Genomic DNA, 17,936 nt, shown 5'->3' with positions numbered 1-17,936 from the left:
CCAATGGCTGCACTTGCTTGAATCTCTCTTCTGAAACAGATTGTATGTGCTTAGGTTACCAGGTATTATGTTTTGGGAGGGGAAAGAGCAACAATTGATATCAAAATCTTATCTAGAAGATTAGCTAAAAAGAATATGGTCAGAGATGCATGAATCCTGAATTGTTAAGGCAGTTATTTGCTCACAAGTTTATTCACAGCCACATTTCTGTGTGTTCTGGATTGCTGTATACTTTGCCAAAATGGAAAAGGAGGAGAAGAGAATAAATCAAACAAAAGTTTTTGCAGTTGGCTAAATAAATCAGCAGCTTTCTTGTATGAGTTAACTCTAACAGTAAGTTAAAGTAACACTAAGGATAATGTGAATATCTCGTAAATACTTCTCTCTCCTGGTATATATGCTATTGAATATGAAGCAGTTTCTGCCTCTGAAGTTTCTATCCGAAATATACAAAAAAGTGCTACCTGTCTGTCATCCCCTGATTAAATCTACAGCCAAGCTTACCATCTGTTTGTGCAAATGAAAAGTGTAATATTCCACCAACTACTCTGCATGATCACTTTACTTAAGGGTTTCCTGCAAAATGGTTTTCAGTTCATCCAGAGCTTATTTTTAGAAAAAAAAAAAAAAAAAAATCACCAGAAAGCACTATGCTTTTAGCTAATAATCATGATCCAGCTGACTTTATGCTTGATTTGTCAACTCTTTGCCATTAATATTCCATGAATTATGACTTCTACAGTTACTTCAAAATCGACTGTAAAAGCTATATACATATGAAGAAATTAAAATGCTCATATTGACTTCCCTTTTTATGTGTGTTCTGCTTTAAAAGCAACCTGAATTATACCATCATCAGGGTATTCATTGCACCTACACAAAGATTTGGATGTGTTTGGATTCATATGGGCATTGGAGGCTTGTGTCTATACATAGCAAAATCATTGCAGCCATAATAAAGTCAGAATGCAGCCATACATTCTGTTAAATAAAAATAACAGAAAAACTCTAGACAAATCAGATCCTGCACTTTGTTAATTTATGGTATAGGTAGGAATCACTCTAGTATTAGACCACCAGGCATCTAATCTTTCTAACTTTTACAGTATCTCTGCATTACACTACAGGGCACATGATGGCCACCTGAACAAAGAAATACTGATGATATTCTATTTCATTCGAAAAACCAGACCAATATACTGTCACAATCCCAGAACAGAAATATTAGAAGACGTCTTCAAGCAGTGATGCTTTGCTGTAAATACAACTAATAAACTAACCTGTCTGGAGTTTAAAGTAAACTCTGTATCATCCAAATGTATGTCAGCTCCATTTACCTGCACATGCTTTTGACAACACTACAGTCCTACAATCCTCATGTTCAGCCCCTGCAACCTCAGAACCTTCCCAAAGATGGATGCACAAGGGAGGAGCTGACTGCAGAAAGACAGTGCTTAGTATAAATCACTTCTATTGGACAATTTTGAGAGTTTGTTTCCAGCAACTTTCTTTTTTTCCACCCCAAGCCTCAGCTATCCTGAATATCTCTTAAAATTATCACATGCATCTCTTCAAGCAATATATTTATTCTCTTGCTAATTCCATTTCTCATCTAATATAAGGCATGAAGCAATGGGTAAAAGTGAAAAAAAAATCCCAAAGATGATGTTTTATCTTTTTTCTCTCTCTCTTTTCAAGATAAAAGTCTTTCTAATAAATGCTCCTGTGATTCTAGTACAGCACATTCAAAAAGCAAAGCACACTAGAGAAGTATAAGCAGTGGGAAATATGTAATACATCCTTCTGCTTTTTTTCTTCATGTCTCCAAAATAAACTACAAATTTCCCATGTTGAAAAGTTCTTCCTTAAGTTAATAAAATCTGTCACTTTCCATAATGGTTGATTTGAAGAAAGTCCACAGGTGCAGTATTCTGTTGTTCACAGCTTGGGAAGTCAAGGCTTATAATAAAAAGCTCTCTGTGTTATGGTCCTCCTTCCCCATCAATTCACATCAAGTATTATTAGAATCATCTGCCACCTCTGTGGAGCTTCCTCTGTGCTCAAACTGCAGAAGCAACAATGACATTTTACTGCTCTGCAGGTGCTGCTGTGTGTGGTCACGAACACAGAAGTGTGGCCTGCTATTGTTCTCCAGTAGCACTTTGATCTCAAACACAAAAAGCCACATAGCTGGCTGCCCTATTCATTCTTATGCTGGGTTTATACGGATGACAGAAAGAAGAGGTGACAAGAGATGGGCAATCCATAATATTTATTTCAACAAATGCTTCAAATCTTTTTAAACATCATAAGAACATGGCTCATTAAACTACAACAGCCTTGAAATTGTGTTATAAAACCACAAAACAAAAATCAATACTTCTGCTGGAAAGGAGGTAATGAAATATATCGAGTTGGTTGAAAAGTGGTTTGTATGAATCATAATATTATTATGTGCACATCACTTCTACTCCCAATACTTAAAGTTAACAAACTAGGGAGTGCTTTCTTTCCCATCACTTAAACAGGTGCTACAAGGTAGTATTTATCAAAGTTATTTTCCAGACTCAACCCTTCTGCCATAAATAATGCTGGGATATAGGAGGCTTAGTAAAGGGAGATCAATTCAATGCATATTTGCTACCTGAGCTTCAGCTGTTGTATTATTTCACAGTCTGATCAATACTGTGCTCCTTAAGAGCAAAGGAAAAAGCCACAACATCACCCTGATGAGTCACTGTAGGTTTATTACCAAACCAGAAGGATGTAACATTTCTGATTTTAGTAAAGACTAAATTTGGTAGCAGCATTTGACCACTATTAAATAGTTTAACTCTCTGTTTCAAGTCTTTTGCAATGACTCGTCCAGATTTTCAGCAGTGTTACAGGAACACTTCTGGAATCAACACTTCCTCTGCTGAAAAAAAATCCTCTGGAATATTATTTAGAATTCTCTCTCATTGATTTTAAACTGGGGTTATTGCTCTTCAAGTGAATCCAGAGAAATCTGGTACTTAAAAATATTTTAACACAGGCAAGCAATAATGGTATTAATAAATGAACACTGAACACTATGAGATGAAGGAATGGGAAGGAAGCACTCATGAAGGAGGCCTAAATTACTTGGTTCTCCCAGATGTTAATGTAGGCTTCTAACTCAGAAACTCCACTGTAAGGTTACATCAAACAAAACCCAGGAAAAATGTACCCCTCTCCACCCACAGTCCTTCACGTACACATATTGTGAAAAGTTTCTTTCTTAATATCTTTCTCAGGAAAAATCAACCATAAATATCTGGAAACAATAAAGAACAGAAGGAAGAAAACATTGAATAGTAACTCAATGAGACTAGCAAAAGGCTCAGCAGCTACTCGCAACCACTGTACTCTCACCCTCCTCAGAAATAAAAAAACCAAATCTGCCAAAACTGCCTTCCCTGCCAATCTCCTTTTGTAGTGTAATCAGGAGAAGACAGCAAAAACTTCCCATACCGAAATTCGTCCATTTAAAAGGACAGTGCTATATCCACACAAGTCTTTGAGGAAGAAGTAAAGAAGAAACCATATATCAAAAGTCAGTTGATGGAGGGAACTAAAAGCAGTTTTTAAGACTTGTGCAGAGTGCTTAGATTAACTACTTCCACCGAAAGAGAAAATACATAGTATTAAACAGAGTCTAAGCTAGGCTCTAGGAACAGAGGAATACAGAGCATAACCTGAGACCTCTGTACCTCTGTTTCACTGAAGAGAACCAAGATGACATCAACCCTTGATTTACAACAAACTCATCCAAGAAATTTCTACAGTTGCCACTGCTGTAGCCAAAAACTCTGCACATCACTTCTTACACTGTGAACATTGATGGGGTAGACTGAACCATTTTAATGCACTTCAGCCATTGCAAAGTCTCCTGTACTGGAGACCTGTCCTAGTAGATGTGTGTACATTCCATCATTTTCAATAGTTATGGTGGCCCTGGAAAGACTCAGAATGTCCACTCACCACCAGAGACCAAAAGCTTAGTTTTACAGCCAAGAAGAAAAATCTCACTTCTTATAGCACATGAGCTTCTAACCCCAGCTGGGGTCTGATTCTGCAGAAACTGAGGAAATGCCAATCTGTAAATGAACATCTCAACTTCCCTTCAGCATGCAGAATGGACTAGTTTCTCCAATTCCAGCAGGGATCCTTTCCAAATTATGCTTTGATTTTACTACTTAGCAGGAGAGGGAGAAAAGGTGCTACAGCTGGTAGCTATTGATATTTAATCTCAGATTTATTTTTACTTTATTGTTTTCCAAAAATAGTTTTGTCTTTCACCAGCTCTACTGCTGTTAGAACCTTTTCCAGTAACTGTCAATATTACACAGAGCCTTAAACCCTGAGAGAGAAAGAAAGGAGGAGGGGGTGGAATACGAGAGACAACTACTAATCCTGAAGAGAGAGAGAGAGAGACGTATCACATCACCACAGGACTCCCTGCTACTTCAGAGCCTTCTATGGTAGCTAACTGTATAGTAATTTCATCTGCTTAAGGTCAAATCTCCCCAAAACTTATTTGGAAATGCAGCAGCCTGGATTTGGCCCTCCTCAAAGGGCTAAGAGGGTGTGTATTGCATACATCTACCCACAGTCACATCCCGTGTCAGCAACAGGAGCCCGACTACATCATGGCTCCATCAGCACATTGCCCCTCAGCTTGTATACGTAACGACTAATCAAAAACCAAACTAATTGCTTTTCTTTGATAACAATAAAAAAAAATAATCATTATTTCTGGGGGGGGGAACTGTTGGCCAGACAGGGCAGGCGTTAGGATGATCTTGGTGTGTTTGTCTAGGACGTCAGCTTGTAACTGTCCACTGTCATGGGATTTGGGCCATGATTTTAAGTCACTTTGTGTCAACATGTTTTAAAAGCCTGATTTTCAGAGTAGCATTTTCTAAAAATTGTGATTCTTTGAGATGGTTTAAATTGAGCATTATATAAATTGAATCAGCAAAATAAGGCATTGAACAAGCCTGAAATTTAGGCCAAGTTGTAACAGAGGGGGGTGGGTGGGGTGGAAATTACTGCCCACGTTCTTCATTTCTCCTGTTCTTATTGTTGTTACTGTTGTCAATATCTAATTTTCAGATAAAAAGAAAGCCTTCAAGATGATTAGCAGATAAAGTCAGGACTTCAGGTTTTAATTGACAGTTACTTCAGACTCCTGATGAAATGAAACTCACTCCATTCTGTTACTTCACAAGACAGTCAGGGAAAGAACATCTAAACGTAAGCATAACTTGCTGACTTGTATCACACATGGCCAGTGTTTTAAAACTCAGAGTTATCCTTTCAAAAGCAAAGATTGTCACCACCATATATAGGGTTATAAAGAGCAAAGTGGTCAAACAGAGAAAATCTCTCAGAGGATCCAAAAATATTTCCTGTCTTTATCATCATTGCTAGTGTTCAGCAGTAGAGCAGACAATGGACATACCTATAGCTGCATTTCAACACATGGATGTACTACTGTGCTTGTTGCTCATAATTTTATATAGTACATGGAGATATATACTCTCTGGGAGAAAAGAAAGAGTGTCAGGAAGTATTACAGAGACTTGCAGCAAAAATAACAGCTGCAGAGGACTCCAATTTGCACACTTTATTTCAGTGCACTCTCCACTACACCACATGGGCACAAGTGCTTTCACATCTTCCTTCCTACCTCACACGTTATCCTAAAAGAAACCAGAAGTCACTAAGGCAACAAGTCTGACTCTAAACTGTCATATTGTACTTCATCCAGCATTTTATTTCTGATTAAATATGACCTTTACAATTCCATATACTTTGTTTTACCATTTTTTTTCATATATGGGGAATATATCAAGAGAACTTGTTAGCTGCAGTCCAGGCTGAAAGTTATCTGTGATAAATACCACTGAAATTGGAAATCAACTACAGGCACTTGTCTGCAAGGCAGCAAATGCAATTACTATTTCCTTGTACTGCACCTCAGAAAGGGACATTTTGTCTACATGGAAAATTTTAAAAGACTGTGGCTATATCCAATAGTTCAGCAAAAATACAGTATCTCTGGAGACCTTTTGCAAAAACAGATTTATTCTTACAAATACAGTAAAAACGTAAACATGTATAACATGGCATTAACTTTTAAACTTCATCTGATAAGTGGCAAATGTTGTACTGAGGTATCAGCAGAGCACTTCCAGGTGTTCTGGCAGATGCTAAAAATTCAAAATAGCTGTTTTGTATTGGATAATTTAAAACCATTTATATTCCAAAAGAGTAGCCATATATGCTATAGACACATTGTAAAAAAAAAATCTGAACAGTTTCCTATCTAAATATCCAAAATAAACAAAAATTAAAGGTAAGGAATTATTGTTAGCATCATTTTACAAAGCACATCAAGAGACTGAAGCAATTTGCCCAAGGTTACGTGCACCCAGAGCCGGGGATGAAACTTCCATTTCCTAAATCGGCCCTTCACACTTTAACCACAAGCAAAACCTGTACGTAAGTCTCCAAGGTTCCAAACCATGCACAATTAAAATGTAATAAATTCCCTTCAACAGCACTAACAATAAAGGAATATGCGTGCATCAAGCTAGTGTGTGCATCAGTAGATAGAGGGTGAAAACAACAGCAGCAAAACCATGTGTCCAAACAGCACTGATACAGGAATTAAATTTCAGTATTGCTGTCAACTTTTCATTTTCACTAATGGCTTTTAAGAAAGCTGGACATTTTTCCTCAGCCCATTTTACCTTTTCCCTCCATGTGACAAATATTGATTTTCATTTCCTCCAAGTTTAAGTGCATTGAATGCTACTGTGACTGGTTGGTTTGTTTTTTTGTTTGTGTCCCAGCTTTATTGAGGATGCCGGCATGAATGCATACAGCTTTGGAAAGAGAGAATTGGTTTAATAACATCTTCAAATCCAGGAGAGAACACAGGAGCCCAGTCTACTTTTTTTGTATAGGTCAAGCAAGAAAAGTGACTCCAGGCGACTATCTAATGCCAGTAAGGAGACTGCTGAAGTAATAGCTTTGGTGTTTTTAAGCTTTTACTGCTATGCTCCATCACAACAGGACAAATTATGGAGCATTCTCCCGCCACTTCAGTGCAGTTAGACATACTATCTTAAAAATGGCTTTGGTGGCATTTTAAGCTAAGCCTATTTTGTAGACAGTTGACCCGTTAGGAGGCTTGGTTTGGAAGGTAACATCTCATGAAATTCTGTCTCAAACAAGCTGTAGCTTTGTGAATTCTTTTCTGCCTGACTCACAGATACATAGGCTCAACCTCCTTTCATAAGATGATCTCCTTAAGCTTTGTGAACCTGCCTCGTACATTTTGGACACTTCCCTATCTTAAGGTCTTATTCAGCGAATAAGAAATCATTCTGTCTTTGCAGTGATATGAATAAAGAGTGCTTATGCAATCTATTCCACCCTTTCAAATATGGAGGGGCAGGAAATCTCAGTGGACAGAAATAAACATCTAGACTGAAAGGGAAAGCCAGTAACAACTTAAACTGCCACAGACACTGTTATAGAAATTGTCTGTGCAGTGCTCAGACATTCATCAGTGTTAGAAGCCAAAATAAGTTGAGCTGACTTAAGCAGGGGGTTAAATTAGTTTACGTGTATCAGCACCAGGGGTCTATGCTGGTATTAAGGGATCCCCACAACTGAGCTAACTAGTGATCTAACCATCACAAACAGCCTCATTCTCATCAGCAGCTCTGACACAAGTTGCTGAGAGGACTCTTTATTCAGCCTAGACAAGTAAACAGACACATAAACCTTTGAAATTTGTTCTCTCTCTCTCTCTAATTTGTTATTCTCTGGATCCTGTAACCAACAGAAAGGTAGTTCATATGAATGCACATTTAGCATTGAACATGATCATCCACTTAGTTATTGTACATATGAAACAAACGTTAGCTTCACTATGTATTAACTGACATTTTAAAATCCTGATGAAAGGAAAGCAATTTAGAATTATTCACTGCTAAAGGAAGCTTATTTTCAAAACAGGCACTGCTTTGAAAAAAATCTTAACATTATTCATCTGGTTAGTCTCACTGGCTCTGCTTTGAAATTATTTTTCATAGAAAAGATGGGGAAAAGAAAGAAAGTAGTGACCAGTGGGGTTAAATACATGATAGTGTGCCAGACCACTCCATTTTTTGCTTTCCATATTCAATTCTAAACAGTGCTCATGTTGCACCACCTGATGCCAGGTGCTGCAGGGCTTCTGCTACACCCACCTGACATTGTGATGCTGCATTTTTAAGACCTTTAAATGATGAAAATGGACCTTTGTATTTCAGTACTGCCCTGGTCAAGAGAGCTGTCTGTGCAAATGATGTGAATGTCTGCTAACACGAAGAGACTTCTTTCTTTTGAAATGAAATGACACCAGAAGTTTCAGGGCTGATCATTCCAGTGAGGACCTTCCTTAATAGCAGTGGTTACAAAGTCTAACATGGGCATGGACATGTTTTTCATCCCCATCTAGCCTGAATTTAAACTGCTTTCCAAAAATGACAATAACTTCTGAAAGTTAAGAAGAGCCTACAATTTGGGTTAATTATTTAACTGCTACAAAAAGGAAGATGACATCACTTCCTTACTCTACAACTCTCCCGTAGGCCATTCTCACAGGTATACCATATGCTCAGTCAGCTGCATACAAGATGCTGGCCCCACCCACCATGCAGACCATTGCAAGAGAATGTCTTTAACCCTCAAGTGCATGTTACTCACCCCCTCCCTCAGTGCTAGACAGACTCGAGCACCAAAGAAAATTCCTCTTTCCTGGTCTCCTGTTCTCACCCTAGTGCTCCTCTTCCCAGATCATTGAGAGATTTTGCCTCTTATGAAATTCAGACTGTGGATTCAAAAATACATGTCTAAAGAAAAACAGAAGATAAAATGGAAACCAAAGAAAGAGACTCGTGGTAGGACAAAAACGATAATATAATTTGCGCCAGAAACTTAATTTTAGTCACTGCCATGCTTACACCTCACGTACCTGTGAAATATTCCAAATACCGCATGTGGCCTCCCTGTATGGTTGTCCCTGGAACAAGGAGATTTTCCCAGGGAGGAATCGCCATGCGCTCACCATCTTCCAGGCATCTGCTAGGCCACTGCCAGTAGCGACAGAGGGCCTGGCTCAGGGTAGCCATTCTGATATTACCTATAACCTGAATGTAAAAACCAGAAAAATCAAATCGGGAAACTGAACATAAATGCAGATGTCAGTAACTCTGTTCTCAGCTGAAGTTGCATATTTCCCAATTATTCCTGTTCTATTAAGATTAGTATTTCCAAGCCTCCACTCCTCCTTAACGTTTTGTCTAGAGAGAGGTATTTATACAAGAGACTGTAGTATACGTGAATCTTTAAGTCATTATATTTCAGCTAAGTAGTTAAGAGACACACTGCTTCCAGCTTGTATAAATAACTGTACCCACTTATTTGCAAAATATTGTTTTAACTTCCGTCAACTCATATTCAGGAGAGACGAAAACCCAATAGGAAAATGTTATTTCGATTAAAAAAAGCCCAGAGATAAAACCTGAGCAGTACTGAAGACTGGCAGGGAGAGAGCAAAAAAAAGAAATGTCACACTACAAAGTCACACCTCCTCCTGCCAAGTAAAACGGCCTCCTGCAAACACGCAACCAGGTAGCCTGTGACTTCAGGACTCCCAAAAACAGGAAGTATGCCCCAAAGAAAAGGTCAAACCAAGCAGCAACTGTTGTATTTTGATGGTCAACAAATACGCTTTCCAAAGCAGTGTTGGAGAGATTTGTTGACCGTTGCAGCAGGGAGGGCTTACAACCTGTCCCTAAATCTTAAACCACAGCCCAGAATAGGAAGAAACACCGAAATTCATCTGGCTTTTCCCCGAGAAAAGGGCTTAGGATTCGGTCGTCATCAGCACGCTAAATAAGCCAGGCAATTTGCTGCTCTCCTTCCCTTTCACTCCTGCCTCGTCAACAGAGAAACCTCGTTCCTGCCCATCCGACGTGCTGCCCTGACTCCTCTCTGTCCACTCTGCTGGTATAGTGGGTCCTTTTGATTAGCCCTTTTCAGCCTTTCCTTCCGTCCGTCCCGCTACATCTCCCCAGTTTGCCCCATGAAAGTGAAGTGACCACCCGCCAGGCTGCTCCGCGGCCGGGGCACCGCGAGCGAGCTGCGCGCCCTTCTCGGCGGCCAGGCGAACGGCGCTCCTCCAGCTCCTCTCTTTCTCAGTCGCCGCCACGTCCTCGCTTCCTCTCCTCCCTACGGTACTCGGGGAAACCCCCAAATTCACGGGCCGCCTGCTAGCAAAAATGCCCGGCGGGCGGGGCAGCCCCGCGGCGTACCCGGCCGGCAGGGGCCGGACGCCTCCGGCCGCTCCGCCGCGGGCTACTCCCAAGCAGGGAAGTTTCGCACGCTATTAGCCCAATTTTTAAATACATGCCGTCTGTTCCTGGGTGAAGAAAATTACTCGGGCTGATTAAATGAATGCGCTGAACGATCGTTGGCGCTTAGAAGAAGAAGAAGGAAAAAAAACCAAACCACCCCACTGTGCTTTATTTTAACGGATGATAAAATTGTGATGGGCGGGAAGCAGGGGAAGAAAACTTTGTTGCTAATGAGAAAAATGCGGCCGCGCAAACAAAACTGTAAAGAAAAAAAAAATCTATTCTTGAATAAGGATTAATTCAATGTCTGTGAATAGGAAATCCTGCGCTGGGTAATTGCAGCGAGGTAGCGCGGCGTCCAGCTGCGAGGCGACGCGGGCACCTTTGTGCGCTTGCCAGAGGACAGCTCTGGGGAGAGGTAACTTCCCCCGGTCCCCACGGTCTGGTGTCAAGTAACGGGAAATTTAACATTCCGCATTTCCAGAGCAAATTATCCCCCTCCTCCCTCCCTTCTCCTCCGGCAGCTCGCAGGCGGCCGGCCGGGCGCTGCGCCTGACGGGGCGGGGAGCCCCGAGCCGACCCTGACCCCGCACCCCGCGGGGCACGGCCTCAGCACCCTCGGGGGCCGGCCCCGGCTTCCGCAGCGGGCCGGACCGCAGCTCCGTTCGGGGGGCGGCAGGAGAAAGGGAACGAGAAGCCCCTCTGCGGCGCGGGGATAACAGCCCAGGCACCCTCCGCCAAGCCCGGCGCAGCGGGAGGCACGGGACACGGCAACAGTTGATTCCTTCCCCCCCCCTCAGCACCCACCTTCGCAGACGGTAGCGAGGGAAGCGCTAAGTGAAACAGCAGCAACAACCCGGCAGGGCAGCGCAGCGCACCGGCTTGTCAGGGGAAAACCTCGCCCAGCCGGGCTCGATCGCTGCCATCAGGCAGGCGGCCGGGAGACAGAGTGTCCCGAGGAGCCTCGTCCGCCGCAGCCCCCGCCGCCGCGGCGGGTTCCCCGCAGCCTCAGGGAAACGCTTCCGAAAGGCTGGAGGAGAAAAGGGTTTCTCGCCCCTCGCGGGGGAAGGGAAGGGCACACCTGACCTTGGGCGAGGAAATGCAGCCCCTCGGGCAGCGGGGCCACCCGCGCCGCGCCCCCTCCCCGGTGCCCGCTTCGCCCGGCACCCCCTCAGCGGGGCGGGGAAGTTTACCTCAGCCGCCCCCAATGCTCGCGCCTAACGGTCGCCGGAGCGCGCGAGCTGCCGGCGCCCCACCCAACGCCCGGGCAGCGAGCCCAGGGGTGCGCTCGCGGGGCGGGCGGGCTGCGCCTGAGGGAGCAGGACACCCAGCAGCGGCGGAGGCCGGGGAGTACCCCCAGGCCCTAAGGTACCACAAAGAAAATGGCTCACTTTTTTTTTTTTTTTTTTTCTCTCCTCTGGAAGTGCATACGTTACCCAGCGGCAGGGAGCGTCCGGGAGCCGGCTGCCCGCGGAGGCTCGCGAATGCAGGGCCCGACTGTCCACGGCGCGGCTTCCCCCAGCCGGGACGGGCCTCTGCCCGTTCCCTGACGGGGCTGAAAGGTCCTCGGCACCCAAAGACTTAGCTTTAACGTGAGGAGAGGTTCCGAGGGCCGCAGTTAAAGCCATTAATGAAACTCAAGCTGCGTAAAGGAAACCCTCCCAGAGCACTGCCGTCTGCGAACCCTTCCTTGCTTTTCTGTCGCTCGAATCTAAACTCAGTTTAACAGCAGAATTAGTTAGTATTTCATTGATAAAACCATCAAAATCCGTTTAATTTACCCTTTTCCGAGACCAGAAAGTGACCTGAAATTCTTAAATATTCACATTGACAAGCCAGCCTGGCTCTAGCGTACAACTTGCACGTTAACAAAAATGTGTATCAGGTACCAGATGAATCATCACATTCGAACAGGAAAAAGTTCTAAAGACATGAAGTCCGAGAGGTATTCAGACTACAGCATTAATATTTTACTAAGGATTCATAATCATATGAAGGGTAAAAGTCCTCAAGAAAAGTACTTCTCACCCCAGCTTTTCAGTGTTAAATCCTCTATGATGCCCAATTTACAACTCAAACTACTAGGCGGAAGAGCAGTGATTACTTCTTGTTTAAAAAGGCAAGCAACTCCACCCACGCCGATATGAAAAAAAATCCTATAACACAAAATGCCTGAATTTTGGAATTGTAAAAAATATATATATTCACGTGAGCATGAAATTGGTTATTCCTGTTTGGTTTTTTGAAGGCAGCCAAACTGATTTATTTTTCATAAATAATAATGTGAGGAGATAAAACTCTACTGGGTGAAAATATTGGGCTGAATTCTGTTTCCCCAAACTCCCATTGAGGTTAATGATCATTGCAGGTGCATAAGGGAAGCCAAATCATATGCAAGGCCAAAGCAATTTTTTTTTTTTCTTTTTAACAATCAAGTTATAAATCCCATATAATATATGGAGGCTTGCAAGTGGACATCTTAACACAGATATAGCAGCGTAAGCATGCCACAAAAATACAATCTCATAGAATAAAATTAATATCAAATATAAAGCATTTGAACCAAATCAAGCCTTAAATGTGATAAATTATTCCCTTCAAAGGAAACTTACCTAGGCTCAATACGGTCTTTGCTAGCAGCATTTTTTTTTATAAAGAAATTAAAAATGCCAAAATATCTACAATTTTATGAGGAGGAATTGAATAGTTAAGGAGAAATTTCCCACTTTTAGGGGTATGAAAAATATACTAGCAATTAATATGCAATACATATATGTATACCCATACTTACAAATATAAACACACACATACAACCTGGACAGTTCATGTTAACCAAGGGAAAGGCTAAATAATACAAAGCGATTACTAAATACAGGTACACTTTAAAAACACAGAGACAGTGAATTTTATCTGTTGCAAAAATGTATTTGATTACTCGAGTAAAATTACAGTATCTCTGCTGTTAGTAAGTATTAAATGTTAAAGAAACTGGACCTCTTTTCCTTTCAACTTTCCGAGAAAGTGCATGTAACAGTCCAAGGTTCCCCCTGCCCCTCCCCCCCCCCCCCCAATACCTAATACAAAATAAACAAACACTATACTTGTTCCCTTGGTCAAGGAGTAGGGCTTGGTCTTGTAAGGAACATATGTACATTTTAATGAAAGTGATGTCTTATTGTATGTACAGGAGCATCTACAGTTGTCCACGGAAGTTGTTCAAGATGCCATACTTAGCAGCATTGTGAAAGTCCAGCACATTTTCTATAATGAATATACCTACAAGGCAAAATGTTACGTCTCAGTTTCAACTACCAAAACAACACTTCAGTATCTTCTCTAATAATCCGCGTGCTTATTACTGTACAGAAATGTATTAACATTTAAGACGACTCAAGTAAAAAGCACAATACAAATAACAGTTCAAAACGGAAAATGTTAAACCTACAAAAATTAAAGCAGTTTTAATTTTATAATAAAAATCAAAAACTGAGCTGTGTAAAGGACCCACACTGTTCAGTCTATATTCTTTCAGTCCTTTTCTTAATTCTGTTTGGAAAAATTAAACAATGTGTTTGCTGATAAAATTTCCAGCAGGATCAAAGTGTACATTTATATACAGATTTTTGTTAAAGATCTAATGTATCACTGAGGCATCGCATCAATACCAGAGTTCATGTTAAACTGGATATAGAAAATAAGTTAATGCCAGAATAAGATCACCTAGCGGAACAGACTTGCAACTGCCATAAATGTTACAGCAAGTTTACAGCACTCTAGTCGATTAGTATTTAGTTCAAAATACAGGAGACCAAAGTTAATGCTTGCATTTGTTTGCAAAGCAAGGTTATATCACTAATAAATAAGCTCTCTTAGAACTCTAGAAGTAGAACATGGTACAAAAGAAAGTCTTTGTAATGTTGTAGCCTGCAGCTTGAAAAAAGCAACCCTAGGTTGCACTATTTGCAGGAATGTTATTTATGGAGTTTTTTTCTAATTTGTTACAATTTCTTTGTTGTCTTCCACGAAACGTGTGAAACGGAAGCTTGTCCCATTTTCATTGCTTGCCATTTTCTCCAGACCAGCTAGAGGTGCGTTGGGTTCTGAATTCTGGAGCTTCTCCAGGCTTCCTGTCAAGCCGCTGATGGGAGAGCTGCCACCGTTGCCCAGGCCCCCTGGCGCCGGAGGGATGCCACCGTTCTGGATGACAGAGATCTCGTTGGTCTTCATGGCCAAGCCATTGGAGAGTGCTGCCGCGTACTGGTTCCAGAAGCTGGAGGGGTCTCCGTTCCCCGACCGTGCAGCCAAATCCTTCTGAAACATTTCTGGGAACTTCACAGGATTGCCTCCTAGAAATGTCATGGGGCCATCTACGGAAAGTCGTCTGCCTCGTCTTGCAGGAGTACTGTTCCACATGTGAGTGCCCATGTGAACCTGAAAAGAAAGAAAGAAGGAGAAACAAACAAACAAAAAATAGGGGTTGACAGGGATTTCAAACTTATTTTGATCACAGAGAAGGCAGCAGCCCATGAACATGTCCAGCCTTGTTACACAATGAAGGGCACTAAAGGTAGCTGGTACAGGGCTCCATTTCCCATCTGGAATAATAAATAAACTTCTTCTGGATTAGCCCATGACCATTACCCAGAATACCCTGTCTTCCTGCTGAACAATGCATTGCTTGTTAGTCTTTTTTTTATTATATGTATTTAGTTTATAATGACTTCACGTTATTCTGTCAATTGCAGATAGCTGCTTTCAGGGCTAGAATTGCTATGTCCACTTTCATTGCAATGGTAAGTATTGTATTTGACACCCTTTACCCTATAAACGTCCTTTTCAGACAGGCAGAAAGTATCCTTTACTGATTGCTCATCAGAGAGCCTCGTGTATAGACAGAATGGCCTGAAAGTAATTATTCATCTCGCATTACTGGCAGCAACCTCTAGAGAAATACTCTGTCAACAGAAAAATGTACACAGTAAAGTGCTCAACTGGTGTTCTAAAACTTAAGTATATTTGCTTTTTCAAACACATATCAGTAGGAAATGTTAGTTATATAATCAATTAAAGTAATGCCCATTAGTTCCAGAATTATGTTAATAGTTTTTTTAAACACCATCATCTTACATGATAGTTATGAAAAAAAGCACATTCAAGAGCCTTTCAATTCTTAAAGAGGTGTGTGAGTTACAAAACATGTCTCTGTTAATTAAGACCCCTTAACATCATTTGGCTGTTTGGTTTCACACTCTACATAGACAGTCTTCGCTGGCAGGTGAATTTTAATTAAGCATCGAAACCAAAAATCACGCTTCAGATCGGCTGCCAACATGAGCACTCAACAACAGGCCATCTAGGTCTACCAGAGCTGACTAAACACACCATTTGTCACACCGCAGATACCCAAAGGTACCACTGCTTGCAACATTAACAGATGTCAAAAATTAACCCCCCCCTGCAAGGAGAAAATGAAACCTAAGAACAGCAAGAGGAAAAAGTACCTTCAGATTGCCTTTTGTTGTGAATGCTCTTCCACATATAGTGCAGGCAAAAGGTTTCTCACCAGTGTGTGTCCTTTCGTGGATCTGCAGAGCACTGGAGGAAGAAAATGTTTTCCCACACGTGTTGCAGTAGTGCTGTTTGGGGGTTCTTCTGGGGAGAGCGGGGAGCAGGACAGGGGACGTAGCAGAGGAGGACAGCGGCCCTGAAGCAACTAGACCAGAGGGTGCTTCTTTGCTATCCTGAGGAGAGCTGTGCACAAAGCCATTAACCTCAGTCTTTATGAGTGATGACAGTGAATTAGCAGGCATAACCGAAGAGTTCTGATTAGGGCCTATACTGGAATTGGGCTCAAAAAGTTGTGATGGTAGATCTCGCATTTGATGTGTCAACATATGCTGCTTCAAATTACCCTTTGTGGAAAAGCCACGATTGCAAACTGTGCAAATAAATGGTCTCTCTTTGGTATGACTTCTGTAATGAATGTCCAAGGCACTCTGACAAGCAAATGTTTTGCCACAAATGTCACATGCGGTGTTTTTAAATTTACCTCTATCTCTGAAAGGAAAGAGCATACTCAGAGACTCTTCTTTAATCATTTTATCAGTGTTACTAGACGTCAAGTCCAAAGCACCACTGTTAGCAGGGGTTGGAGACAAACCGTTGGCAAACTCACTTGGTAAAGCTCTTACTGGTTTCTCTTCAATACTCGGTGACTTGTGGTAATCATTAGTGCTGTTGGATGGGGACAAGGCCTGCATGGAAGAGGTAGACTCTGAGACAGCAGGGCTTCCAGCACTTTGGCTTTCCATATCACCACCGACAGATGACGAATCATTAGTCAAAACGTCCCCTTCCACTGACCCATTTTCAACTGACTTCAAGCTTGCCTGAAGTTGTTCAGCAAGTCCCGCATTGATCATCTTCATCTGATTTTCCAAAGCAGCAATACTTGACATTTCCAGGGGCAAAGGGGAAGAAGACAAGCTGTCTTGTGATGCATCTGCAGATTTAGGTGTGTCTGGCACGCTGCTGTCAGGACAGTCTTCCATGTTCTCATCTGAGAAGTTGTCTATATCATCAAAATTCTTATCATCAAAAGATCCCGTATCTGATTCCATTGACTCAGGATAGTTTTCCGTCACTGGAGTGTTGGGGATCTGCCCTCCCATATGCATTCGGATATGCTGCTGTAGCACAACAGCATTGGTGAATTTTTTCTGGCAGATCGGGCATGAATGTTGCACTCTCAGTGGGGGCATGGCACGGTGGACACTGTAATGAGTCTTTAAGTTGCCTTTAGTAGTGAAAGCGCGACCACAGATTTTACATTTAAATGGCCTCTCACCGGTATGTGTGCGATAATGCATTTTCAGTGCACTCTGGCAACTGAGAACTCGGTGGCAAATGATACACTCATTAGGATCAGTTGCCTTTTTGTCAATGTTTTCTACCAGTTGCTGCAATTTTGACGTTTCAGATGCTGGCGTTGAATCCAATAGTCCTCCAAATGGAAACTTTGCCTTAAATTGCTCTGACATGAGAGGCATCAGTGGATTTGTAAAAGTGGCGACACCGCTGGAGCCTGAGTCTGCTGCCGGTGAGCTCACAGAGCTGCTCATGTTAGTGATGGCGCTTGCGTTCTGAGAGTTTTCTTCCATTTTGCCATTTGAGGTAGGCAAAGTGCCAGCCTCTACCTCATCAGAAAGTCCATTGGAAATTTTTGATGTGGGATCAGCTGTTCCCGAGTCACTCTTGACAGAGCAGGGAGGGCTAGCGGAAGGATGGCTAATGGGAATCGGCTGAGGCTCCTCAGTTTTGATGAATGGGGTCAAGCTTGGGATCGTTGGTGGGAGTGGCAGTCCAACAGAAGTCGTCAGGGTGGAGAGGACCGGCTTGCTGTCCAGCCAGCTCGTGACAGGTTTCTCTGGCGGTATAGACATCCCATAAGGAATACCCGTGCTTGTAGGAATATTGTCCAGATGCTCTGGCACCGGG

The 17,936-nt window shown here is 42.2% G+C and overlaps 1 protein-coding gene across 1 annotated transcript in view; it reads right to left on the bottom strand.

Annotated features, from left to right (window-relative positions):
* Positions 1 to 13,592: 13,592 nt before the first annotated feature.
* The window catches only part of SALL1 (spalt like transcription factor 1), a 15,141-nt gene continuing 10,797 nt past the window's right edge, over positions 13,593 to 17,936 (bottom strand). Inside the window, exons 3-4 of the mRNA XM_049806040.1 lie at positions 15,941 to 17,936; positions 13,593 to 14,870 (exon numbers count right to left, since the gene is read on the bottom strand). The exon at positions 15,941 to 17,936 is cut by the window's right edge and continues 1,417 nt beyond it. Of these exons, the coding sequence (XP_049661997.1) occupies positions 14,430 to 14,870; positions 15,941 to 17,936 (2,437 nt within the window). The 3' untranslated portion in view covers positions 13,593 to 14,429. The remainder of the gene's footprint in view (positions 14,871 to 15,940) is intronic.

Source organism: Accipiter gentilis, chromosome 7, assembly GCF_929443795.1.
Source record: "Accipiter gentilis chromosome 7, bAccGen1.1, whole genome shotgun sequence".
NCBI lineage: Eukaryota > Metazoa > Chordata > Aves > Accipitriformes > Accipitridae > Astur > Astur gentilis.
Note: the sequence above shows the minus strand (reverse complement) of the source record. Positions and strands in the feature narration are given on the sequence as shown.